Source organism: Vulpes lagopus, chromosome 6 (genome assembly GCF_018345385.1).
Source record: "Vulpes lagopus strain Blue_001 chromosome 6, ASM1834538v1, whole genome shotgun sequence".
NCBI lineage: Eukaryota > Metazoa > Chordata > Mammalia > Carnivora > Canidae > Vulpes > Vulpes lagopus.
Genome location: NC_054829.1, coordinates 69,542,973 through 69,566,453, shown reverse-complemented (window position 1 = coordinate 69,566,453; position 23,481 = coordinate 69,542,973). Strand labels below are relative to the sequence as shown.

At 53.4% G+C, this 23,481-nt stretch overlaps 5 protein-coding genes across 7 annotated transcripts; 3 read left to right on the top strand and 2 right to left on the bottom strand.

Moving 5' to 3' along the window:
* Nucleotides 1-12: 12 nt before the first annotated feature.
* Nucleotides 13-6,433, bottom strand: DHRS1 (dehydrogenase/reductase 1). Of its 2 annotated transcripts, none has more exons than XM_041760270.1 (9): nt 6,247-6,431; nt 5,603-5,776; nt 4,116-4,259; nt 3,885-3,964; nt 2,035-2,167; nt 1,585-1,731; nt 982-1,051; nt 596-676; nt 13-407 (listed from the first exon to the last, which is right to left on the bottom strand). In XM_041760270.1, exons 2-9 carry the CDS (start codon nt 5,750-5,752, stop codon nt 271-273), a joined length of 942 nt encoding a protein of 313 aa, XP_041616204.1. In that variant the 5' UTR covers nt 5,753-5,776; nt 6,247-6,431; the 3' UTR covers nt 13-270. The 2 variants fall into 2 exon arrangements, with proteins under 2 accessions (XP_041616204.1, XP_041616205.1); XM_041760271.1 differs by having other exon boundaries at nt 265-407; nt 596-695; nt 6,247-6,433.
* A 72-nt stretch (nt 6,434-6,505) lies between these two features.
* On the top strand, nt 6,506-12,060 carry NOP9 (NOP9 nucleolar protein). Its single transcript, XM_041759863.1, has 10 exons — nt 6,506-6,869; nt 7,274-7,732; nt 8,684-8,794; nt 9,013-9,154; nt 9,276-9,468; nt 10,089-10,229; nt 10,609-10,734; nt 10,891-11,127; nt 11,341-11,446; nt 11,784-12,060. Exons 1-10 carry the CDS (start codon nt 6,623-6,625, stop codon nt 11,939-11,941), a joined length of 1,920 nt encoding a protein of 639 aa, XP_041615797.1. The 5' UTR covers nt 6,506-6,622; the 3' UTR covers nt 11,942-12,060.
* Nucleotides 12,047-14,905, bottom strand: CIDEB (cell death inducing DFFA like effector b). Its single transcript, XM_041759864.1, has 5 exons — nt 14,733-14,905; nt 14,295-14,439; nt 13,232-13,381; nt 12,784-12,974; nt 12,047-12,621 (listed from the first exon to the last, which is right to left on the bottom strand). The coding sequence occupies exons 1-5, from the start codon at nt 14,771-14,773 to the stop codon at nt 12,483-12,485; spliced, it is 666 nt and encodes a 221-aa protein (XP_041615798.1). The 5' UTR covers nt 14,774-14,905; the 3' UTR covers nt 12,047-12,482.
* A 2,295-nt stretch (nt 14,906-17,200) lies between these two features.
* LTB4R2 (leukotriene B4 receptor 2) lies at nt 17,201-18,677 on the top strand. The gene has a single exon (XM_041760002.1). The coding sequence runs from the start codon at nt 17,201-17,203 to the stop codon at nt 18,278-18,280; it is 1,080 nt and encodes a 359-aa protein (XP_041615936.1). The 3' UTR covers nt 18,281-18,677.
* A 1,992-nt stretch (nt 18,678-20,669) lies between these two features.
* Nucleotides 20,670-23,360, top strand: LTB4R (leukotriene B4 receptor). Of its 2 annotated transcripts, none has more exons than XM_041759291.1 (2): nt 20,670-21,373; nt 21,993-23,360. In XM_041759291.1, the coding sequence occupies exon 2, from the start codon at nt 22,049-22,051 to the stop codon at nt 23,045-23,047; it is 999 nt and encodes a 332-aa protein (XP_041615225.1). In that variant the 5' UTR covers nt 20,670-21,373; nt 21,993-22,048; the 3' UTR covers nt 23,048-23,360. The 2 variants fall into 2 exon arrangements, with proteins under 2 accessions (XP_041615225.1, XP_041615224.1); XM_041759290.1 differs by having other exon boundaries at nt 20,670-21,377.
* Nucleotides 23,361-23,481: the final 121 nt, after the last annotated feature.

Below are 23,481 nucleotides of genomic sequence, written 5' to 3'. Positions count from 1 at the left end.
GTCAAAACTCACTGAAAGAGAAATGAGACTTTTATTAGCCCCCAGAATATTTTTTAACACTAAGGCAAAAAGTAAAATGTAGGGGCAGGTAAAATTAAGGCATAAAGGAGGATCCCTTAGGGGCCCCAGGGCTCACCCAGGAAACACAGTGGAAGCTTTCTCTTCCTATCAAGGGTATGCGGTAGGCAGAAGAGCCTGCCTTGTTTCACTGAGACCCACCCTACCATGTAGCCTGAGAGAGAACAGAGTTGTGACATCAGGCCAGGACGGTTAGAATTTGCTAGCGTAGAGGGTCATAATCCACTTGGGCATACGAAGGAAGCCAGGCAAGTAGGAGGCCAGCCAGCCCAGGCTAGAGGCATGGGAGAGAACCGAGCTCAAAGACAAATAGTCTTGGATGGGGCGGCCTGTGGACCACAGGAAGAGGAGGAAGGTTAGAGCCTCACTTCCCACTCCATAAACACCTCTACCCTGGCTGAAGAGCCCAAGTGGGATGTGAGGGAAGAAGGAATAGGGAGAGAGTGTGGGAGAAGGAGGAGTGAGCACGCAATGGAGGAAGGGAGGTCCAGGCTGGCTGCTGGGCCAGAGCTCTTACCATCCACATCCTGAAGGCTGTAGCGGCGAGCAAGGTCACAAGATGGCAGCACCTTCCCGCTCAGGCTCAGGATATTGGGGTCTGTGAGCACAAATAACAGCTGAGAAGGCAAGGAAGTGACACAGTGTGACAAGGTTTGGGCCCGATGGGACTGGGTAGTGCTCAGACAGGTTTGAGTGCCCAGAATTATTTCTCCCTATTCCTAGGAAGTTTCCTATACTTCTTGTAAGCCAGTTCCTGAGGCTCCCAAAACTCAAACAGGGCCGCTTTGGGTCTCCAGAAGCCAGAGAAAAGAAGGGCATATTCCTCAACCACTTCCTGAGCTAGGACTCACCCTGCAGATTCTTCAGGCCCTTCTTGTTACCACCTGTCCCCAACCTCTTTACCTGTTGCCAAAGCCACCACACATTTGCCACTCATTTCTGTGGTCTCTGCAGAGGAGAAATTAGATCTGAGCTGAAACACAGGGGTCAGAGAAGTGAACGGTTAATCTCCAAGCGAACTGCCCACATTTCTTCCCCACTTTCAGTTTCTATTCCAGGAGAGACAGGCCCTCATCACTGTACCTGCAGGACTCAGAATCTTAGAAGGTGTTGGAACCACTTTTTCCTACATCCAGGTGAGCCCTGTACTCCGGCACCAGGACCCACTGCCTCTCCTAAGTGGAAGCATCCTGGGATGTCAGCTATGTCTGGACCTCCTAGGCTAGTTTAGTGTAGGGGTCAAGAGCAGAGGCCTCAGGGCACAAGGCCTTTCCACTTATGGCATACATGACTTTGAGCAAGTTTCTAATCTTTCCAGGTTTTGGTTTTGCCATCTGTAAAATGGAGATATCTCCCTTACAGGATGAAAGGGCACAGCGTGTGTCCAGTGCTCAGCCTGCTGTAGTAGGCACTGGGGGACTGGCTCTCTGGTTACTGTCTTGTCATTGAGGATGGAGAGGCTGAGTCCTCTACATTCTCTACCTCCCTCACCCTCCTCTTGCCAACCTGTTTCAACAGGGGATCGTCAGTATTTTCGTTTTTCACCACGACCTCCTTCACTAGTTCTGTTTGCACCAACCCTGGCCACAGAGACACGTAGCTGACCCCATGGCGCCGCAGCTCCTGGGCACAGTCAGCAGCCAGCCTGTCACACTGTAAAGGACAGAAGGCAGGGTGAGAACAGGGTACCTGGCCATATCGCCTTCCTCCCCTGCCTTCCCTGCTTTTGCTGGGATGCCCAGCCCCTGCCCTTCCCAGGAGCCCTGTCTCAGCTGTCAATGGTCCCCAGTATTTTGCCACCCAAGAGCCCTGACAGAGGAATTATCTGTGGAGCGGCAGAGAAGGATGTGGGGGCCAGTGGGCTGTACTACTCTGACCACTGGGGATTATGTCTCCTGAGCTATAGGTACCATCACTGTCTGATGCCTCCCTAACCCGCGGCTATTGGGTCCTCACCGCAGCTTTGCCCACACCATAGGAGACATTGAAGAGATACTGCAGCCCTCCAATGGAGGAGATGACCACGATGAGCCCCTGGCCAGCTGGTACCATGAGCCGTGCTCCATACACCGAGCACAGGTAGTGGCCTCTAGAGGGTGGGGCAAGGAAGAAGAAGGAATAAATGATGTTCTCTTTGGCCTAGCTGTTGTAGCCCTGGAAGCTTCCTCTGCCCTCTAGTGGCTGCGTCAGCTGGGGGAGGGCCACATGGGGGTGGCTGCAGAGCTGGAGAATGAAGGGCTAGAGGCCACTTTCTGAGAGGAATACTCGTAAAACAAACCACCAATGGATGAGTGCAAAGCAAAAACTCAGCTTTCCACCTTTTTTGTAGGGAAAATCCAGCACACACATACTCAGTAACCAGAAAAATACTTCATTTGCATGGGAAACAGGACCCTCCAAGTGGAAACAAGTAGAGGGAATTATATTTTCTTTTTTTAAAAAAAGGTTTTATTTGGGGATCCCTGGGTGGCTCAGCGGTTAAGCACCTGCCTTTGGCCCAGGGCGCGATCCTGGAGTCCCGGGATTGAGTCCCGCGTCAGGCTCCGGGCATGGAGCCTGCTTCTCCCTCCTCCTGTGTCTCTGCCTCTCTCTTTCTCTCTATCATAAATAAATAAATAAATCTTAAAAAGGTTTTATTTATTTATTCATGAGAGGCACAGAGAGAGAGGCAGAGACACAGGCAGAGGGAGAAGCAGGCTCCATGCAGGGAGCCCGATGTGGGACTTGATCCTGAGATCACGCCCTGAGCCAAAGGCAGACGCTCAACCAGTAGCTGTGTACGTGAATGTGGGGGGAGGGGAGGAGGGGAGAACGTGTTGCTAGACTCCCAGAAGGCTCACAAAGGGGCCTTTATCTTGGAAAATTCATCAGGGCTCAGGGGCCAAGGTCTGAGCCTCTCTGCCTTATAGGCTCAAAACTCTGACTCAAAAGAGATCAGGTTGTGGAGAGCCTCTCTCTTTGGAGGGCTAAGTGTGTGGCGTTGCCAATTACCAGCTCTTTGGGCTTTCTTTTTTTTTTTTTTTGGGGGGCTTTCTTTTCTTGCCTCTTGGCTAACCATCCCTCTATATCCTCATCATCTTTCTTCTACCTTGGAAATCACAGCTGGATTCTAATCCTGCTTCCCTGGGATTGCCACTAGAAGCTGTGGGTGTTCTTCAATGCTTTAGTCACAGATTTTCAGATAATCTCTTAGTTACTCCCACAGGTGGCTGATCACATCCACAGAGTACAGTTTCCAAGACAGCACCATCATTCCAACAATAAAAAAGAGACCCAACTAGTGTGTCATGCTAGGCGAACTCTGAGTGCTGTGTTTCATCTCACTCCTGTGCCAGATGTATGTGTAACTCTGACGTGGGAGTGCCCTTGCCTGTGGATCTGGAGTGAGGATGCGGAGGCTAAAATGGCAGGCACTCGCTCTTATGGATCTTCTCTTGATCTAAGACAAAAGAATTTCTTCCCCTAAATATTTTTGTTAATGACAGCTACAGGTGGTATGCTTTACTGAGGAAAGGAGGCTCCCTTCTGGGCCATGCATTTGGATGTGCAGAGTGAAGCAGGAGAGTGGCCAAGAGCAAGTTCAGATGAAAATTCATGATAGAAACGAGGTAAAAGTCAATGTTCCCAGGTACAGATCTACCTGAATGGAAATTCTCCAGAGGTGTGAGACAAATGGGACAAGAAGGAGAAAAGGGAGATGGGAAAGGCAGAGTGACAAGGAGAGGGCATATGGGGAAAGGTCCAGGCCCTCAGCTGAGTGAGGGAGGAGAACCCAGCTCTTGGGGTGGGACAAAGGGAACACTCACCTCAATCCAACATTATTGATATCATCCCAGATGGAGGCCGGGCTTTCCCAGAATGCCTTGTTAGTGTTCTTCATAATTGCCTGGAAGACACAGGGAGTGTGATGAAGGATGATCTGAAGGCAGGAAGGTATGAGGGCTGGATAATGAAAGGGACAGTGAGCCCAGGATGAGGACCCTGGGGTCAGGGGGGAGGTTAGGAATGTGGAGTTGGAATCAAAGTTTAAAGGGTACCGGGACTCCGGCATAGGCATTGTTGACTAGCACATCCAGACGCCCCTGCTGTTCCTGATCCACTTGCTCAAACAGCCTTTGGACTTCACTCTCCTGGCTTGAATCACACACCACGGGCACACACTGGCCCCCTCGAGATTGTGCCTGGTGAAGGACAGAGGGTGTATGAGTTTATAGTTGCAGATGAGTGTGAGACATAAGGCAACTCTCTTCAATTCCCAGCATGAGGGGGCCCTGCGGGCAAGAGTAGGAACGGAGACCAGCAGCTGAGGGAAGATGGTGAGCAATACCGCCCTCTGGTGCCTGTTTGAGGAGCTTCAGGAATGCTAGGTCCTTTCCCTACAGACCCAAAGGACTGGGATTCCAGGTTTAAAATCTACATTCACTGAGGCCTACCAGCCACAAGGCCTTGAACTCTGCTAGTGGAAGGCAAGGGACAAATAAGGCAGGGGTGGGGAGGTTGGGGGGGGGGGGCTGCTCCTGGGACAGGAGTATCATTCTTTTTCCTTGTCCTTGGTCATTTCCATCTCTTATGCCCTGAGCTCCCACCCTTCACCACTCACCATGTAACCCCTACTGTAGTTGACACTAACAAAAATATTTAGAGGAAGAAATTCTTTCGTCTTAGATCAAGAGAAGGTCAATAAAAGTGAGTGCCTGCCATTTTGGCCTCCACATCCTCACTCCAGATCCACAGGCAAGGATGTATGTGTCCCACGTCAGAGTGACACATACATCTGGCACGGGAGTGAGATGAAACACAGCACACAGGGTTTGCCTAGCATGATACACCAGTTGGGTCTCTTTTTTATTGTTCACGATGGTGACTCTCATTCAGTCCCAGCCCTCTGACTGTCACCTCGCCAGTGCTCCCACCTGGTAACTGAAAAATCAAAACTCTCAGCTATTTCTACTTTCCGTTCTATCACACCCTCCACAGATGTGTCCCCATCCTCTAACTTCACAGGAAGAAAAATTCCTTATTCAAGGCCAATCCTCCTATTCTCCGGATCCATGCTCTGGGTCCCACCTTCTTACCTCCTTGCTTCCTAATTGCTCACCCATGCTCCCAGAGCATTCTGCATCTGCCTCTGATTGCCTGCTGGGCCCTATCTTTTAAAAGCAGAAGTGACATTTTACCAGTCTTGGTTAACCTCAGTGGTTCACACAGTACCTGGCAAACCACATATTTATTTAACTGAAATCAGTAGAAAAGTCAAGTGAGTATACAACTCAATAAAGTCTTGCCTAAAGCAGAGGAAAGCACAGGTCTACGACCGTTCAGTTGCAATTCCTAAACCCCTGAAGGTCTCAGAAAGTTTTTTCATAAAACTCAGTGGCAAAATTTGATCTGACCTCAAGTTATTTATGGGCTTTATTTATTCTAGTTTAAGTATTCACATTTTGTTGAGGAATATCATGGCTTCAGGTAAGGGATCAATGGAAGGTGTGGTTTTGGGCCCTGTGGTTCAAGAGGAAGCACCCACCTCCTCAGCAGTGGCCTGCAGTGTGTCCATATGGCGGCCTGTGATGTAAACTGTGGCGCCCGCTTGGCAGAGCTGCAAGGCGATGCCGCGGCCAATACCCCTGGAAGCACCAGTCACCACGCACACCTTGCCCTTCATAGAAGCTGCCATGGCTCACAAGCAAAGGGGGAAAATCTGTGGAAGCAAAGACTTGCTCTAGAGAAAGCCTACGAACTGTGTATATGGAAGGGTGACCTGGACAGTGGGGGGGGGGGGGGGGAGCCAAGGTTGGACTCCTATGAGCAGAGACAAGTTTCAGAACGGGACAACAGTGCAGGCCCCAGGGTAAGGCTGTTGGTCCCTTTTGGGAGGCCAAGGAGTTGGCCACTGCCTTCCTGCGAAGGGACCGTCCTGGGACTAGGACTATGACCCCAGGGGCTGGGTGGGCCTGTCCCCGGTTAGACACATACTGGGACCCTAAGAGGGTGCGGGATGCTGGCACGGCGGCCCCTCACGGCAGCTCCACGCAGGCTGCCGGCTGTCTAGAGCTCTGGCCTCTGGCCTGGCCTGGCACGCCGAGCCCGAGGGCGCGGCTTCCGGGTCGGGGGCGAGCCTGAGGCCCCAGGGACCCCGAGTCCGAAGGAGAGGGCGCTCGCGCCCCTTACCTGACGCCCGTGCACTCTCCCGGCGCCGTCAAGCCCGGAAAGTCTTTGGGCTCGAGAACTTCGATTCCAGCTCCGGGGGCGGGACGCGGTGATGCAACTGGGCCAGAGGGCGGCCCAGGAGGAGGCGCGGACGTGGAGGAGAGGCTGGGTCCGGGACGGTTCTCAGCCGGCACAGGGGACCGCGACCGGAGGCGGGGCGACCCAGGAGCGGGGGCGCGGCCTCCCGGCGAGGGGCCGTCGCGCGGCTGTGACGTGTACGCTGCGCCCCAGCGCGCCGCCGTTCCTGGACTGCGTGGGACCTCGCGCGCTCCTGGCTGTCTGAGGATCCCTGTGGCTTGGGCAGGACTTCGCGGACGGACGAGGCGCTTTAGTACTCATGGGGCTGGGTCCGCGCTCCCCGCACAAGGCGGGGCGCGGGGTCCCAGCAGGTGGCAAACGAGGGCGCGGGGCCGAGGGGTCAGGGCGCCGCCCGCCAGGCCGCCGGCGGCCACACTGCGCTCCCGCGGAGGGGAGCTCGGAGCCGGCCCTCGGTGCGCACCCTCACCTGAGCCCCGAAGCCCTGGGGTATTTCCGCCGGGCGCTGGCCGCCCTAAAGGAGGCTCCCGAGCCCGGAGAAGAACGAGGTGGGGAGCAACGGCGGGGTGGGACTGAGAGGGATTCTTTAGGCAGAAGTTCCAGGACACGCAGGGAAATTTTCTCGGGTCCCCAGGGCATAGGGACTGAGTCTCATCTCCCACGTCCTCTTCATCGCTCCCCGCTTCTCCCTCCCTCGGCTAACTGATGAAACATAACCTTTTTTTTTTTTTTTTTAAGATTTTGTTTATTTATTAGCGAACAAGAGAGACAGCACTAGTGGGGCAGGGGCAGAGGCAGAGGGAAAGGGAGAAGCAGGCTCTCCAGTCGAGGGAGCCCCACGCACGGCCCATCCCAGCATCCTGAGATCATGACCTGAGCCACCCAGGGGCCTCTAATGGAACATAACCTTATCCTCCTCTCAGTCTTTAAAATATTTCTTTTGTCTACCCAGAACTGATGGTGCACAATGTTTTGAAGGAAGTGGAGGCTCAGGCCCTGGCCTTGGCCACAAACAGGACTGGCAGTGAGATTATGCAGGAACTGTTGGGATTCAGTCCCCTGAAATCTCTGTGTCGAATCTGGGCCGCTTTGCGCTCCAGCTTACGCCTAGTGGCCTGTCATCGATGTGGGGTGCATGTATTGCAAAGTGCTTTGCTGCAGCTGCCTCGGTTGCTGGGGAGCCTGGCAGAGAAGGAAGAGGCGGAGGATGTGGAGGAGGAGGATGGCAAGGATGGACCCTTGGAGACCCTGGAGGAACTGGTTTTGGGACTAGCCTCTGAGGTGTGTGACGATTTTCTTTTCTACTGTGGAGACACACATGGCAGCTTCGTGGTCAGAACTCTGCTGCAGGTGTTGGGAGGGACTCTTCTGGAGTCTGAGAGAGCCAGACACCGTGGCTCTCAGTCACCTGGTAAGTATATGAGGGAGTGAAGTGGACCTAAAGGAGAAGAGAGCTTAGGAAGTCCAGAAGAAGGGAGTAAGCAGAAGAGTAATTCTTCATGACTGAAGAATTAGCAGAGAAATGAGGATGAGGCTTAACAAAGCAAAGATTAGTGCACACAGAGGCCCAGTGTGTTAGTGTGTTTGGGGGGACAGCTAGTAGAATGAGCCAGGGGTGAGAGGTGATTCGTTTGAGCAGTGGATGTCAGGCTTTTTTTTGTTAGACTACAACTTATAGAATTTCTTTTTTAAAACATCACTGAACTTGCCTATACTGGACGCAAACAGAACTTCAAGAAACAATACTCTTTTTTAAGATTTTAATTTATTTCTTCATGAAAGACACAGAGAGAGGCAGAGACATAGGCAGAGGGAGAAGCAGGTTCCATGCAAGGAACCTGATGCGGGACTCGATCCCAAAACCCCAGGATCAAGCCCTGGGCCCAAGGCAAACGCTCAACCGCTGAGCCACCCAGCCATCCTGAGAAACAATACTCTTAATATATGCAGTCCACTTCAATGTTTTCCTCTCTGTTTTTTTTTTTTTTTATTATTATTATTCTGTTCTATTCCATTGAAAAAGTGCTAGTCAAGATCCACTAAAATGATTTCATGATGTACTCATAGGCAGTGACCTACATTTTGAAAAACTTCGGGAAATAAGGTTAGAGAGTTTAGATGAGGCCAGATTTTGGAACACCTTAAATTCCTGACTGAGAGTTGGCCTATCTCCTATGGACCACTGGGGAGCTGGTGGAAATTCCTTCGAAAAATTAAAACTCCGTTCAGTCTTCCATATGTGAAGAGATAATTCATACGTGTTCTGCATCTCTGAGCTGAACCCTTCATCATCTCTGGAATTATTTTCCCTCCTGGATGGTAGTCTGTGATCCCAGCACTGCACATGTTTTTGATCTTTCAGACACACAAAGGGCCCCAGCTCGGGAGTGTAAGCCAACTGATTTTGAGGTCCCTAAAACCTTCTTGAATCACCTTCAGGACCTGAGCTCTTGTTTTCTGAAGGACATTGCTGGTAAGGATGGTCTAGGACCTGTTTTTCTGGAGGTGATTGTCATCATGCAAAGCCCTTACTTAGATCAGTCTTCTTCCTCTTCAAATCTGATCTGGTTTGATATTTCGAAGACTGATTAGAGCCTTTAGGTCTATAGCCCCTGGTACCTTATTGCTTGAGGTTTGAAGTTGTCTGGATTTTGGACGAAATGCTTTTATTATTTCTGCCCTCTTCCACAGTATTTATCACTGACAAGATCTCCAGCTTCTGCCTTCAAGTGGCCTTGCAAATCTTACACCGCAAACTGCCCCAGTTTTGTGCTCATCTCTGCAGTGCTGTGATCAGTTATCTGAGTAGCCGCAACTCCTCAGCAGGCGGCAGGTATGTTCAGGACCTCAGGATCCTCCGAGGTTGATAAGGCTGTGTGAAGTGAATGGAGTCGTGTGGGTGTCTTAGATGATGTACAGTAAAGGCTGCCTGGTGACCTTCTCCTTGTCCCTAGCCCCCTACTGCTATTTCTGCGGGATCAGACGAGCTCCAGACTCCTGGAGCAGGTTCTGCTGGTGTTGGAGCCCCTGAGGCTCCAGAGCCTCTTTGAGGATCACTTCCAAGGGCAGCTGCAGGCCCTAGCTGCACACCCTATTGCCAACTTTCCTTTGCAGCGTTTACTGGATGCTATTACTACCCGTGAGCTGGTGAGTTGGGAACGGGGCTGGATCTGTTCGTGTATTCCGTTGTTTCTGCTACTCTTTGTTCATTGGGCTTTATTCGATTGTGTGCCTGCCCCGGTGTCTCTGGTGGTGTGCTGGCCATTCCCCTTGAAAGGTTATTCCTGGGGGCTTCTCAGAGCTTAGGACAAAAGTGCCTTCTTCCCAGAAAGGATTTGTGTTGGCTTCTCAGATGCCAGTACCAGCAGGAGACTGGCTTAATCCAGATTTGCAGCTTGAGGTTCTATGGCCCATTCAGACTCTGGGTACTTGGCTACAAATCTGTATGAGTGCTGGACCTATTGCCATAGTTTCTTTTTTCCTTTACTGCTTAGCATGAAGGCATACTTGCCTATGATCTCATGGATTGGGAGTTGGGGTAGAAGAATGGATTTAATTCTAGTATCCCCTTATCTTGTGCTTCCCCCAAGTGAGGCAGTACTCTAAGACTGCCCCCTTGTCCTAGACTTTATGTGGCAAAACCAAAATCCTGATATCAGCAATGCTTATCTAGCATTTTTATTTGTTTTCTGAAAGAAGGTATCTCTGAATAACTTAATCCATTGTTACAGAATGCCAAAGATTCTTCATTCTCTGTCTCTCCTCAGCTGTCCCCTGTGTTTGAGGAGCTGAGCCCTGCCCTGGAAGCTGTGCTGGCTCAAGGTCACTCAGGGGTGGTCGTTGCCCTGGTGGGGGCCTGCCGCAGAGTTGGGGCCCACCAAGCCCAGGTCCTGCAGCTGTTGTTGGAGGTGATGTTACCTGCAACCTGTTTATGCCCTTAGTTCAAATTCTACCTGTTAGGGCTTCTCTGAGCTTCAGTGGTTGTATCTCTGGACTCAGGAGGTCTAATGCCCAAGTTCACAGATAGAGAAATGAAGCCAAACCCATCTCATAGCCCTGGAATGAAAATTGTCTCCCAGAACTAAGAGAGCAGTTTGTTTAAGGACTAAATGTCTATTCAACCCTATTATGTGTATAGAGGCTGGGAATATAGCAAGGCAGATGAGATTCTGCCCTCATGCAACCTACATGTTCATGTCTCCTGAATGCTTTCCCCTGTCAAGAGAGTCGGGGTTAGGGATGAGGGAGTTGGTTCTCAGATTCATCGTGTTTTGTCTTCCCCTGTAGGCATTCCACTGTGCAGAGCCCTCTTCCCGGCAAGTGGCCTGTGTGCCTCTCTTTGCCACTTTGATGGCTTATGAGGTGTACTATGGACTGCTAGAGGAGGAGGGGGCAGTGCCCGCAGAGCACCAGGTGAGGTAGGGGAGGGGCCAAGCCAGTGACTAACTGGGAACCAAGAATTAAAAAGTCCTTCACTCTGGTGTTGCAGGTGGTGAGATCTCTGGCTTCATCTAGGCAGAGGTGGCAGTTTGGTGGCTGCCTCTTGATTCCTTCTGTCTGTCCTTCCAGGTAGAAATGGCCATGGCCCAGGCCCTGGGGGAAGTGACAGTCCTTGGATCTCTGCTGCTCCAGCATCTGTTGCACTTCTCTAGTCCTGGTATTATACTGCAAAGTCTGGGTGCCTTGACGGGACCACAACTTCTGACTCTAGCCCAGAGCCCTGCTGGCTCCCACGTGCTTGATGCTATCCTAACCAGTCCCTCCGTGACACGCAAGCAGTGCCGCCGTGTGCTGAAGACCCTAAAGGTTCTAGTTTCTGTTTTGATTCCCCCACTGACATCCATTAAAAGAACATGAGCTTGCCCCAAGACTGTCTTTCAGAGTCAAAGAGAGAATATATAGTTCCCAGACTCTTTTGACTCAGACTGTAAACTTCTAAAACTTCATTTCACCTTTGCCCTCCCCAGCATACCTTTGTGGACTGCCATAGGGGGACCTACCTTGCTTATCTTACTGCAGGGACAGTATGTGGCTCTGGCCTGCAGTCGCCATGGCAGTCGTGTACTAGATGCCATCTGGAGTGGAGCAGCCTTGGGGGCCCGGAAGGAAATTGCTGCTGAGCTGGGTGAGTACCAGCACTTCTCTCTGACCTTTCCAAACTTGACTCGCTCCAGATGGCTGGGTGGCTGGGGAGGGGACTTAAATTCAGCAGACTTCAGTTCTAAAGGGTGGTGTGGCTATGGGTTCTTAGCAGTCTGCTCCCCTCCCCTTCTCCTCTGCTGAGTATGCAGCCCTGTGCCCCTACCCCTTCTCACTTCCCCGCTTTGGAGAATGAGGTATTAATTATTCCAAGGTCAACCCAGAGCTCAGGGAAAATAGAGGGACCTTCACCCAGAGAGAGTCCCTTTGAGCTTGGTGGGTGACTGCATGATCATACTTAACGTGAGTGGTTCCATTTGCAGGAGAACGGGACCAGGAGCTGATAAGAGACCCTTTTGGCCACCATGTGGCTCGAAACGTGGCACTGACTACTTTCCTGAAGCGCCGAGAGTCTTGGGAACAGCAGCAAGGAGCAGTGGCCAAGCGGAGGCGGGCTTTGAACTCAATACTTGAAGACTGAGGCCTTTGGATCTGGGATTAGGTGTTGATGGGGGAGGGATAAAGGGCATATCTGTCCTTTCCCTTTTGTAGTTCAAGTTGGAGTCAAAAGTCTTAATAATAAGTATTTTTATATTTTTATTGGAAATGTTTTTGTTATTTTGGGGAGAAGGATATAAAGAAATTGAGATCTCAAGGTGAAGTCAAAGGCTGAATACAGTGCACTGGGAAGCTTAGGGACAGGAGGAATTGCAAGAAATCTTGATGTAGCAATGGTCAGAGTGGAATCAAGATGCTTGGGGATGGGCTTGTGGCCTTTTAGGGTAAGGGGGAAGCTGGAAAGATGGCTAGGAAGAGACAGTATTCTTTGGGAAAGGGTATAGGCTAGAGGTATAAGGCCTTATGCCCATGGGACCTGTTGCAGTGGGGTCAGAACACCATGGGGAAATTGGGTGAGTTCTCTCATCTGCACTATTCTCAGATCTCCAAAGCCGATGCTGTCAGAGTCCTTACAGTATGTCTTAGAACAAGTCTAGGGGCAGAGAGCAGTTCAGAGCCCCTTCTCAGTAGGGATGGAGGCGACCCTGCCGCTGCCAATGCCACTGCTCGGCCCCTTCTACTAGGTGGCGAAGGCTGGAGGAAATTCCCAGCAGCATGTGGCCTAGGCCTTGCAGCAGTGCAGATGTCCAACGGAGGAGCTCCCTGAAGGGCAGAGACAAGATGGAGTTGAGTGGGTGGGGGAACCTGGGAGGAGGCCATAGAGGGGATTTTCCACAAGGGAGCCCTAATAGGATAGGTAAATGCAGGAATTAGGGGGGCTGTGACTGTAGGGGGATGGGGAAATATGACATGTTGGTCTCTGACCTGAGTACTTTCTTTGGGCCAAGTCCTTGAAAATCACAACTCATGGAGTAGAGCCCGTAGAATGTGGCTTTGACATTGAGACTGCCAAAGAGGTCTCGAGGGTTTTGCTTGTATACGTCGAAGGTGATGCGGGCGATGTCTTTGCTGTGCTTGGGCTTCTCCCGGCCCAGGCCATATGACAGCATCCCACTCTGTAGGGCACATATGACAGCATCCCACTCTGTAGGGCACCTCCATCGGTGCAATGCATTCCGACTTGTGGATACCCACCACTGTTCCCCATCATCACTGGGTCAGACCCACCCTCACCTGGACTGTTTGTCCCCTATGAGGTGTCCCTGGCAACTCTTCGCCTCTCTTGGTACCTCTGATCATGGTTGGGCTCGAGAAGCTTGAGAGAGATGTAAAGGACTGGTGGCCCACAGCAACCCCACCGTGGGCCTCTTACCCTGCTGGGGCTCCAGCTCTGCCCACACTTCAGCACCATCAGGCACGTGTCATCCTCCAAAAGCTGGAAGAAGTCCTCACTCTCCACAGCGGTCCCATCCTCCTCCAGCACCAATGTTAGCATTCCACTCAGCAGGAGGGCCTCTGTTGCCTGCCCAGCCCCAGGAAACAGGAAGAAAGGCGGGAGTTTAGCCATGCTTTTCTCTCTCTCTCCAGCTACCTCGCACCCATTGGTTGGCTCTAGATGCTGGTGGATACCCCAACTCCACTTCCCAGAAAATTGCCAACCCTTAAGATGGCTCCAGATCTTGGTATTGTTCAGTTGCTGGGGGTCCCTCAATAAGGGTTGACTTTTTTCCTCTTTGCTCCTATGTCATCGTCCACATTATTGTCTTCTCCCCCTATTCCCCTCTGAGCCACTCTACTGGCTTGGAATTGAAAAGCAATCTTGCTTCTGTTGAGGACCATCCTTCAGTCTTCTCTTCAGTGACCTAGCTCCCTGTCCCCCTGCCCTTGGAGAGCCCTCCAGAATGGTTTCCTACAACAATGATCCTTAACCTTTTTAGTCTTTGTTAGTGCCAGATATCTATGTAGCACTTGACATACGTGGCCCTCTTTGACTCCTCTCAACAACCCTGTGAGGAAGGTGTATCATTATTTCCGTTTTGTACGTGAAGAAACAAGATTTGATAGAACGAACAACTTTCTACAGGTTGATACCAGCAAACCAAGTCTTCATAGGATCAGGACTTTAAGTTGATTTGTCATACAAATTGCCTTTCCATACTGATTTCTGAAGGCCAATCCTCTGACCTCCCTCCCGCGCCCCCCTCACCCCCCCTCCGCCCCCATCTATTCCTTCCTCTACCCACTGGAAGAGAAATGAATTGACCCAAATACAGCATGGTCATTGGGCTGACCATCCCCCTTCCCCCTCTTTTTGCCCTCAGATGGAGGGGCAGCCATGTAACTAACCTCAGCCTTTCGGTTCACTCCAAGTTCTCACTCTTCTCTTGCCCCCTGGCTGCCCCCACAAGAGGAACTTAGGGATCTGGCTCACTTACCTTGTCCAGCAGTTCCTGGCGGGTGGCAGCTGTCAGACCTTTCCGGGTAGTCCGCTTGTAATCACAGACTCGGAAGGGTCGCTGGGGTGGTGGAGGTGAAGTCCAGACTTTCCGGCCAAACTCAGAGCTCATATTGGATACTGACCTGGTAGTTGGGAAGAAAGGTCAAGAAGTGAGTTTGATGAGTGCAATGGGGGTGATTGGAAGTAGGGTGCTTGGAAGAGTTAGGGAGGGATCTAGGTTTGGAGATCAGAGAAGCCTAGGGAGAGAGGGAGAAACCCTGGAGTGGGAGTGGTGAATGGTGATTCCATAGCCGGAGAGGCCCACTGTAGAAAGTGAGGGCAGGGAGGGGGAATGAGTCTCCTAGGGGCTGGATGGAATTTTGTTACCGTGCACTATGGTCAGAGTTGGAGGGTAGAAAGGAGGGTTAGAAATCACCTGAGCAGGCCACTGGGGTTCAGGGCTGAGAGGTACTCCATGGTGAAGGGAAGGAGCAGGGGAGTTGCCTCTCCCGGTGCGTTCTAGGCTGGGTAGTTCTCTCCGGTGCAATAGTGGTGGTGTTTTGTGTCACAGAGCTGGGATTTCAGCCCCAGGGAGGTGGGGGATGAGTCAACCCGGACTCTGGCCCCCCCTGCCAGGCCAGTAAGAAGGGCAAAGTCCAAGGGGGAGGGAAAGAGGAAGGAGGGGCCTGGATGGGATCATGGAGGTGGGATTGAAGCCCAGAGTTCCTCGAAAAAGTCACTTGAAGCTTGTGTGTGTGTGTGTCTGGTGGCGGTGCGTGCTGAGGATAAATGGGAACTATATAAGAGGATGGGATGTGATCTCTGGTCTTTCTATGGAGAGAATTTCTAGGGATAGTTTCTGGTTCCCAATCCTTGAGAAGCTGCATGTACGTGATGTGTGCTGTACTTGCTGCCACCTACTGTGAGAGCTGTAAACTGCAGCTTTGGGAGTATAGGGGCCAGGCTGAGGGTGGGATCGTGGGTAGGACTTGGACAAAATGAGGAGTGAGGCAGTGTGCCAGGGTGGGCTGTGAGGGGAGGATGGATTGTGCTCCATGGATCCAGGATCACCAGGATCCTGTAGGGGACCCTGGCTTCCTGCTTTCCTGCTTCTTCCTCCTTGATCTAGGGGAGGGGCTGGTTCTTCAACATTTCTCTGGCTTTGTTCTCCAGAACTGCTCTTTGTAGCCACACTGAATTAGGCACTTTCTCTCTCATCTTTCTCTTTTGGCCACTTAATGGGCATGAAGGAAATGTGAAGAGGGGAGGTGTCCTTTGAGGGCATTAAGACTAACTTTTGGTGCTCTGAGTTCCATCTCTGATTTCAGTGACAGTTGTGGTGGACGTTTGTATAGAAGCCCAGACTCTCACTAAGACTGAACCCATCACATGAGTGTAAATCTGCTTTCCTGCCTAGGTGTCTGAAGCTGTGGCAGCCTACTCAGCCCCCTGACAAGTGTATCATGCCTCTGGGACAGCCCTCAAACCATGGGGGATACAAGCTAGGCACCAATGCCCCGGTCTTCTGTCTTTCCGGAAGGCATTCTGTGTAATTCTGAGAGCTTCCTGATCCCTACTGAAGAGACTCAAGAGCATATTCTTCCTCGCTTTCTTTTCCCCTCTTCTCCCCTGCTCCCTCACTCCTGCTCCCTGAGCAGACCTTCCAGTTGCAGGATTACCTGTACCCACGCCCTTAATTCAGGCTGTGCTTTGGAAATAACCCAAACTGAGACAATACTGTCCTCGCCCCCAAGGAGCCCCCAGTTCCAGCTGCTGACTGGGAAGGGGTCTTTCCCCTTACCTCAACTTTATCAATGTACCTGGTCTCCCTCAAATTTCTCCGTTTCCAGGCTTTGCCTGACCTTTTCACCTAGAGGAGACTTGTCAGTATGTCTCTACTAACGCACCATTTCCTTTCTTCTTATCTTGTATCTTGATGTGGCCTGGTGTTAGGGTCTCTTCGAGGTTGTGTGTTATGATTCCTCAAGGAGGTTATAAGCTCCTTGTACCTCTGTGCACCTCCATAACTCAGCACCAAGACTGGAAGCTGTCACTAACAGCCCAGTGAGAGCCCCTGGGGAGGGGGGTGGGGGATGACTGGGGCAGGGCCTAAGGTAAGAGATGAGAGGTATAGGTAGGAAGCTGAGGAAGCTGAGTTTGGGTCACTTCTGCTGAGTGCAGGTCAGGGAAGCCTGAGAGCATCACAGGCGGCAGCAGGGTTGGGGTAACTGGGGCCAGAAGTGGATGAGGGATGAGTGCAGATACATGACCCAGAGTCAGGATTCGGCCGTGTCCCCACTCACCTACACAATCAGAGAACATTACCTGTACCCTTCAGCTTCTCCTGTTTCCCAGGGAGGCGGCCTCTCACACGCCTGGACGTGTTAGTGATGGGAAGGAGTAGAATGCCCGAGGGGGCCCAAGAAAGGCCTGAGAAGAGAGAGCTCCACCTCATTGCTCCTCATTCTCATCTCACACTGCAAACCTGACAGGAGTAGGCACCTCACCCACTGCTGCTGCTGTGCCTTTCGGCTTCTCCATGCCTCTTGTACGCCTCCGAGCCTACTAGCTCCCAGCTGGGTAAGTAGATTGGCTCAGGGACCTTTACTTCCCACTGCTCACTTTGAGCTCAGGCGTAGGAAGGGGGCTGGCCAGAGGAGGGGCCCAGCTAAATGGGTGGAGGTGGAGGTAAGGGAGAGCCTGGGAGTCAGGACTAGGGCAGGAGATTTGGGTTCCAAGAAATCATGTTTGCGTTGCGGCTAGGGTCTTCTCTCCTAGACAGAAGAGACAGAAGCAGGAGGAGACACAGTCCCTTCTCATCTGGCAGAAGGGGTACTGGGCTTTTGCCCCGACCCCTGAATGCCTTCCATGGCCCTTTCCGTCCCCCTTGGTAGGTGCAGAAGAATGTCGGCCTGCTATCGGCCCCCGGGGAACGAAACACTGCTGAGCTGGAAGGCCTCGCGGGTCACCGGCACCGCCTTCCTGCTGCTGGCGGCGCTGGTGGGGCTGCCGGGCAATGGCTTCGTCGTGTGGAGCTTGGCGGGCTGGCGGCCCGCACGGGGGCGACCGCTGGCGGCCACGCTCGCGCTGCACCTGGCGCTGGCCGACGGCGCGGTGCTGCTGCTCACGCCCCTCTTCGTGGCCTTCCTGGTGGGGCAGGCGTGGCCGCTGGGCCAGGCGGGCTGCAAGGCCGTGTACTACGTGTGCGCGCTCAGCATGTACGCCAGCGTCCTGCTCACCAGCCTGCTCAGCCTGCAGCGCTGCCTGGCTGTCACCCGGCCTTTCCTGGCGCCCCGGCTGCGCAGTCCCGCCCTGGCCCGCAGCCTGCTGCTGGCCGTCTGGCTGGCCGCTCTGCTGCTCGCCGCCCCGGCTGCCGTCTACCGCCACCTGTGGGGAGACCGCGTGTGCCAGCTGTGCCACCCGTCGCCGGCCCACGCCGCCGCCCATCTGAGCCTGGAGACCCTGACTGCCTTTGTGCTTCCCTTCGGCCTGGTGCTCGGCTGCTACGGCTTGACACTGGCGCGGCTGCGGGGTGCCCGCTGGGGCGCTGGGCGGCAGGGGTCGCGGGTGGGCCGCCTGGTGAGCGCCATCGTGCTGGCCTTTGGCTTGCTCTGGGCCCCCTACCACGCGGTCAACGTTCTGCAGGTGGCGGCTGCGCTGGCTCCGCCGGGAGGGGCCCTGGCAAGGCTGGGCGGTGCAGGCCAGGCTGCGCGAGCTGGAACCACCGCTCTGGCCTTCTTCAGCTCCAGCGTCAACCCGGTGCTCTACGTCTTCACCGCCAGGGATCTCCTGCCCCGGGCAGGCCCCCGCTTCCTCACGAGGCTCTTTGAGGGCTCAGGAGACGCCCGAGGTGGCGGCCGCTCCAGGGAGGGGACCATGGAGCTCCGAGCTACCCCTCGGCTCAAAGTGGTGGGGCAGGGCCACCGAGGCGGTGGAGATCCCGGGGACGGGTTGGAGAAGGACAGTCAGAGATGGGACCCTTGACTCCAAACCCTACAACCGGGCCTGCCTCTTCCCTATTCCCTTCCATCATCCCTCCCTGCAGAACTCAGGGAACCACTCTGGAGCATTTGGGGGATGCTTCTCTGGCCACAGTTTAGATCTTTCTGGGCAGAATTATATACCTGGGGCAGGCCCAGTTTCCTCCAAACTGAGGGATTGCAAGCGGTGATGGTATTGTGTGCTTGCGGGTTGCCATGTGCCCATGTACCAGAGCTGCTTACTTATTGCCAATAGCTACTGTGAAATACACTGGAGTGGGGGCATTCCATGATGGCTTATGCATGCCCCCACTGGTAGTCCATCATGCTTGAGTTGTACTGAAGCCACCTGGTTCCCCACTGGGTCAGTCCAAAGCTGGGCACTGCCAGCCTTCAGTGGCATCTTGACTTATCCTCCTCAGCCTGGGTGGCCTGGTTCCCTCAGGCCAACCTATTGAACCACTCTGGAAATAAAGGAAGAAAGAGGAAGGAAAGGTATAGATGCTTGAATGAGGAATGAGGATAGGATCCATTCTTTGGGGTCTGAAAGAGCTGAGTGAAGAAAACCCTGGCTCTGGAAGGGGAAAGACAATCTGCGGAGTTTGAAAGGAAAGCTTTCCTGTCTTGCAGTTGGTACTGTTGGGGAGGAGCCCTGGGAGTCAGATTTGTCTTCCTCTCTGAAGCCAACTCTTTTCCCAAAGTTCACCAGAGTTCGGGAGCAGGCACATGCTCACCCTGGGGACATTTGGGGCTGAGTTGGGGCTGAGATGAGCAGGTCTGGGGAATGGTGTGGATGGTTGGAGGACAGGAAGAATTTTTCAGGGAGGTGCCACCTCTCCTTTGTCTCCTTTTTTTCTCCACCAAGTCTTGACTCCTCCCAAGAGAAGTTATTGCTACTCCATAGCTCCCCCTGCTGGCTGTTAGTCAGCACCCTCCATACTTTTTGGCTGCCGTCTTTTGGAATGCCTCCATCTCTAGCTCCCCAGACTGTTCTGGATCCTGGCCCTTTTGCATTTGGGGATGTAGGATAGGATTGCTTTTAGTGGATGACCACACACAGGTGTGGTCACTAGAGTGACCAACTCATCCCTGTTTGCCCAAGACTTTCCCAGTTTTAGTCCCAAAAATTCTCTTGTCCCAGTCCTCTCAGTCCCTGGCAAACTTAGATGGTTGGTCAACTGAGTGCTCCCTCAGACCATCACCACAAGTTCTACTCTGGTGATGTTTACATCACCCAGGCAGAGACCTAGAAATAGCAAAGGAAATTCAGGCCTCAGGGTCACCTAGGGCCACCCAAACTGAGGCGGTCTGGAGTTCTGGATCTAGTACCTAGATTAGAGTATCTAGTCTGAAGATGGAGGAAGAAAGGCCATTGAGAGACATGGGGTTGGGGAGTAGTTTGTTAGAGGAGGCAAAGACAACACAGCTTTCATCAGAAGGAGCCTCTGATTGACCCTGAAGCAGCAAGCCAGAACTTTCATCCTCAGACACCGACAGCAGGGGCTTTTTCCTGTTCTCATGTGCCGGGGCAGAGGCTCCCTAACTTCCTCTCTTCCGTAGCCCCTGTCTCACACAACTTCTGTGGTCAGAGAGCCCTTCCTCAACTCTGCCTTCTTGCTGCGGTTTCAGCACATTTCTTTGCATCACATCCTCTGCCTCATAGCTATTGGGTCAACTCTGTGGTGGCCTTTCTCGAAGCAGAGAAAGTGGGCATAAGGGTAAGGGACCTCAATGACCATCCTTCTATGCCACATCTCTCTTGACAAGTGAGAGTTGGCAGGGAAGCAGGATGCCTCACAGGCAGACCAAAGGAAAAACTTGTCAGATCTTAGCTTCTGCAGGAGAGGTTAAAGGGGGAAACTGCCCTCCCTCCAAGCAAGGAGAAGAGTGGCCTTTTGGGGGGCTGTTTCCCTTTGCACATTCCTGGTTTCCCTTCCTGGCAGGGCAGGTGTGGGGCATCACTGCCCCCACTTCCTCTCTCTATGCTCAGCCTCTACTTTCTCTGTCCAGTGGGACTGGACAGCCAACTACAGGAAGGTAGGAAAGAGGTCGTGCTGACCTCTTTGCTCAGTGCTCAGATATTAAATTCAAATCCATGTGGCAGTGGCCACATGGGCAAGCACAGGGCAAGTGGCCAGGGAAGGAGGAAGAAATTGACATTCTGTACCATACTAAGGAGATCCTTTGGACTTTGGCTTCTTAGAATTGAAACAACCCTTTTATTTATTTTTTTTAAATTTATTTATGATAGTCACAGAGAGAGAGAGAGAGAGAGAGAGGCAGAGACACAGGCAGAGGGAGAAGCAGGCTCCATTCACCGGGAGCCCGACGTGAGATTCGATCCCGGGTCTCCAGGATCGCGCCCTGGGCCAAAGGCAGGCGCCAAACCGCTGCGCCACCCAGGGATCCCGAAACAACCCTTTTAAATGAGGGAATAGGTGGGAGTTCTGGAAGAGAGCCCTCCCTCTCCAAAGTCACTCATGGTTTGAACCCAAGCCAAAGACAGGGTGCTGTCCTCTTTAAGTCCTAACCCAAACCCATAACTAAGCCACACGTCTAACCTACACTTCCTGTTAATCTAAAAATCTACAATATTTATACAACATATAAAGATACCCAACCTTCTGGCCTCCCAATCTGAGTCCATTTCCTGTCTCTGGCTTCCTTCCCTCCTTCTCCTGTATGACACAGTTTATTACTCTTTCCAATTCTCCAGTCTAGACCTGCATTTGAGGCCACACCCGAGCCTATTCACTCCCCTCACCCTCTCTTTCCTCTCACTACACCTTCCTAGGCTCTTCTCATCTGGTCCCACCCCTAAGGAGTCTTCCTCCCTGCTAGGCTCTTCTGGAACACAAAGACTATCTCCCCCCCCCCCCCCCAGTGAAGGGAGGGCTAGGAGTTTCAGCCCCACCCTCAGGAAGATGTATCTTCCCCCTCCTCGGCTTCTCGGTACTTCCTCTCTGGCAGACTTAGCGGACAGCACCCAGGTCTGGGGCTGGGACCCTGGAACTGGGGCAGATCTGGGAATAGGCTACACCACTCTGCCCTGACCTTGGGACTGGCACCAGTTTCCAACCACTACCCAGCAAAGCCTGTAAGTAAGTATCCTGGGAGTTGGGGAAGTAGTGGTAGAGCAGGATACAATGGTGAGAGAAGGTGCAGAGGAATTTCCAAAGAAAGCCTGACCAGTGGGAAAAGGACTGGGGAGGATTTCTTCTTGTCTCCTATCCACAAACTGCTCGCCATCCCTATTATTCCTGGTGGGCTCTGGGCATCTCTGGAGAAAGTGGGTATATGATTGAAGAAGTCAATGGGACTGAGCAGGCTAAGGGCCTGGCAAGTGATAGAGAAGCTAGCCTTTTGAGGGGTGCAGCACTGGTAAGAAAGGCCCCTCTCCCCCATTTTGTTCTGGGTCTCAGAAGGGAAGGAGGCAGAAAGGTTATGGAAATACTACTGCTGCTACTGCTCTGTATTTTGCAGTGGGGTCTGTGTGTAGAAAGGAGCCCCATGGTCCAGTTAGAAAATTAGTCTTTTTGCTCAGCCAGATCCCCCGAGGATGGGTCTGTTGGCAGCGATGAAGGCAGGAGGTTGCAGAGGGGCAACTGATACTGCTGATCTTGGAGACAGGCTAGAGTACTCAAGCTAGGTGTGTCCAGGGTCTCAGGAAACCTTGGTCCCCAACCCTCATGCTTGTGTTCGCCCTCACTCTCCAGGTCCTTGCAGTGGCCACGGACACCACATCGTGAGCAGCACCTCCTCACTAGGTGTCATGTTCATCATTCCGTTGACTATCATCCTACTGTCAGTGGCGCTGGCTGTGGGGCTTCCAGGCAACAGCTTTGTGGTGTGGAGCATCCTGGTAAAGATGCGGAAGCGCTCTGTCACTGCCTTGTTGGTGCTGAACTTGGCTGTGGCCGACTTGGCTGTACTGCTCACTGCCCCCTTCTTCCTGCACTCTGTGGGCCAAGGCACCTGGGTTTTTGGACTGGCTGGCTGCCGCCTGTTTCACTATGTCTGTGGCGTCAGCATGTACGCCAGCGTCCTGCTGATTGCCGCCATGAGTCTGGACCGCTCGTTGGCGGTGGCCCTCCCTTTTGTGTCCCAGAAGTTTCGTACCAAGTCCGTTGTCTGGTGGGTGCTGGCAAGCATCTGGGTGATGTCCTTTCTGCTGGCCATCCCCGTCATCATGTACCGCACGGTGCTGGCACCGACCAACCAGAGCCTGGTGTGCTTCACCAAGTACTCCAGCGAACGACTCAGGGCTTTCCATCTGCTCTTCGAGGCCCTCACCGGCTTCCTGCTGCCCTTCCTGGTGGTGGTGGCCAGCTACTGGGACATCAGGCGCAGGCTGCAGGCCCGGCGCTTCCGCCGCAGCCGCCGCACCGGCCGCCTGGTGGCGCTCATCATCCTGGCCTTCGCCGCCTTCTGGCTGCCCTACCACGTGGTGAACCTGGCCGAGGCGGGCCGGGCGCTGGCCGGCCAGGGCTCGGGGCCGGTGGGCGTGTGGCTGCGCCTGGCCCGCTCCGTGTTCATCGCGCTGGCCTTCCTGAGCAGCAGCGTGAACCCCGTGCTGTACGCGTGCGCGGGCGGCGGCCTGCTGCGCTCCGCGGGCGTGGGCTTCGTCGCCAAGCTGTTGGAGGGCACCGGCTCCGAGGCGTCCAGCACCCGCCGCGGGGGCACCCTGGCCCAGACGGTGAGGGGCCCCGCCGCCCCTCCCGAGCCGGGCACCTCCGAGACCCTCGCAGACTCCATCAACCCGCTCCAATGAAGCGAACTGAACTGGGCCTGGGAGGTGCTGCTGGCGCTGCTGCTGGTGGGGGAGGGACAATGGCTCTTCGCGCGGCAGAGCGCCCCCCACGTTGGCCTGACCTAGTTCTGTACCCTGAGGAGGAGGAGGACGCCGGCGGGGGGAGGGGCGGGGGAGGGGCGGGGCAGCTCTGCAATTCAAACGAGTCTGAGGGTACCTGGGTGGCCCGGTGGTTGACCGGCTGCCTTTGGCTCAGGGCTTAGATCGTGGTCCCGGTTGTCCTGGGATGGAGCCCACACCAGGCTCCCCGCAGGGAGCCTGCTTCTCCCTCTGCCTGTGTCTCTCATGAGTAAATAAATAAAACCTTTATTAAAAAATAATAATAATAACGGGGATCCCTGGGTGGCTCAACGATTTGGCGTCTGCCTTCGGCTCAGGGCGTGATCCTGGAGTCC

Excerpts from the sequence above, each read along its gene's own strand:
- DHRS1 (XM_041760270.1), bottom strand. The coding sequence starts at position 5,752 with ATGGCAGCTTCTATGAAGGGCAAGGTGTGCGTGGTGACTGGTGCTTCC. Across the intron at positions 1,052-1,584 it reads ACGATCCCCTGTTGAAACAG|CTCAGATCTAATTTCTCCTC; the intron begins GTTGGCAAGAGG and ends CCTGTGTTTCAG. Across the intron at positions 677-981 it reads TGTGGTGGCTTTGGCAACAG|ACCCCAATATCCTGAGCCTG; the intron begins GTAAAGAGGTTG and ends TTGTGCTCACAG.
- NOP9 (XM_041759863.1), top strand. The coding sequence starts at position 6,623 with ATGGGGCTGGGTCCGCGCTCCCCGCACAAGGCGGGGCGCGGGGTCCCA. Across the intron at positions 8,795-9,012 it reads TTTTCTGAAGGACATTGCTG|TATTTATCACTGACAAGATC; the intron begins GTAAGGATGGTC and ends CCTCTTCCACAG. Across the intron at positions 10,230-10,608 it reads TCCTGCAGCTGTTGTTGGAG|GCATTCCACTGTGCAGAGCC; the intron begins GTGATGTTACCT and ends CTTCCCCTGTAG.
- CIDEB (XM_041759864.1), bottom strand. The coding sequence starts at position 14,773 with ATGGAGTACCTCTCAGCCCTGAACCCCAGTGGCCTGCTCAG. Across the intron at positions 13,382-14,294 it reads GCCAGGAACTGCTGGACAAG|GCAACAGAGGCCCTCCTGCT; the intron begins GTAAGTGAGCCA and ends GGGGCTGGGCAG. Across the intron at positions 12,975-13,231 it reads AGAGCTGGAGCCCCAGCAGG|AGTGGGATGCTGTCATATGG; the intron begins GTAAGAGGCCCA and ends TGTGCCCTACAG.
- LTB4R2 (XM_041760002.1), top strand. The coding sequence starts at position 17,201 with ATGTCGGCCTGCTATCGGCCCCCGGGGAACGAAACACTGCTGAGCTGG.
- LTB4R (XM_041759291.1), top strand. The coding sequence starts at position 22,049 with ATGTTCATCATTCCGTTGACTATCATCCTACTGTCAGTGGCGCTGGCT.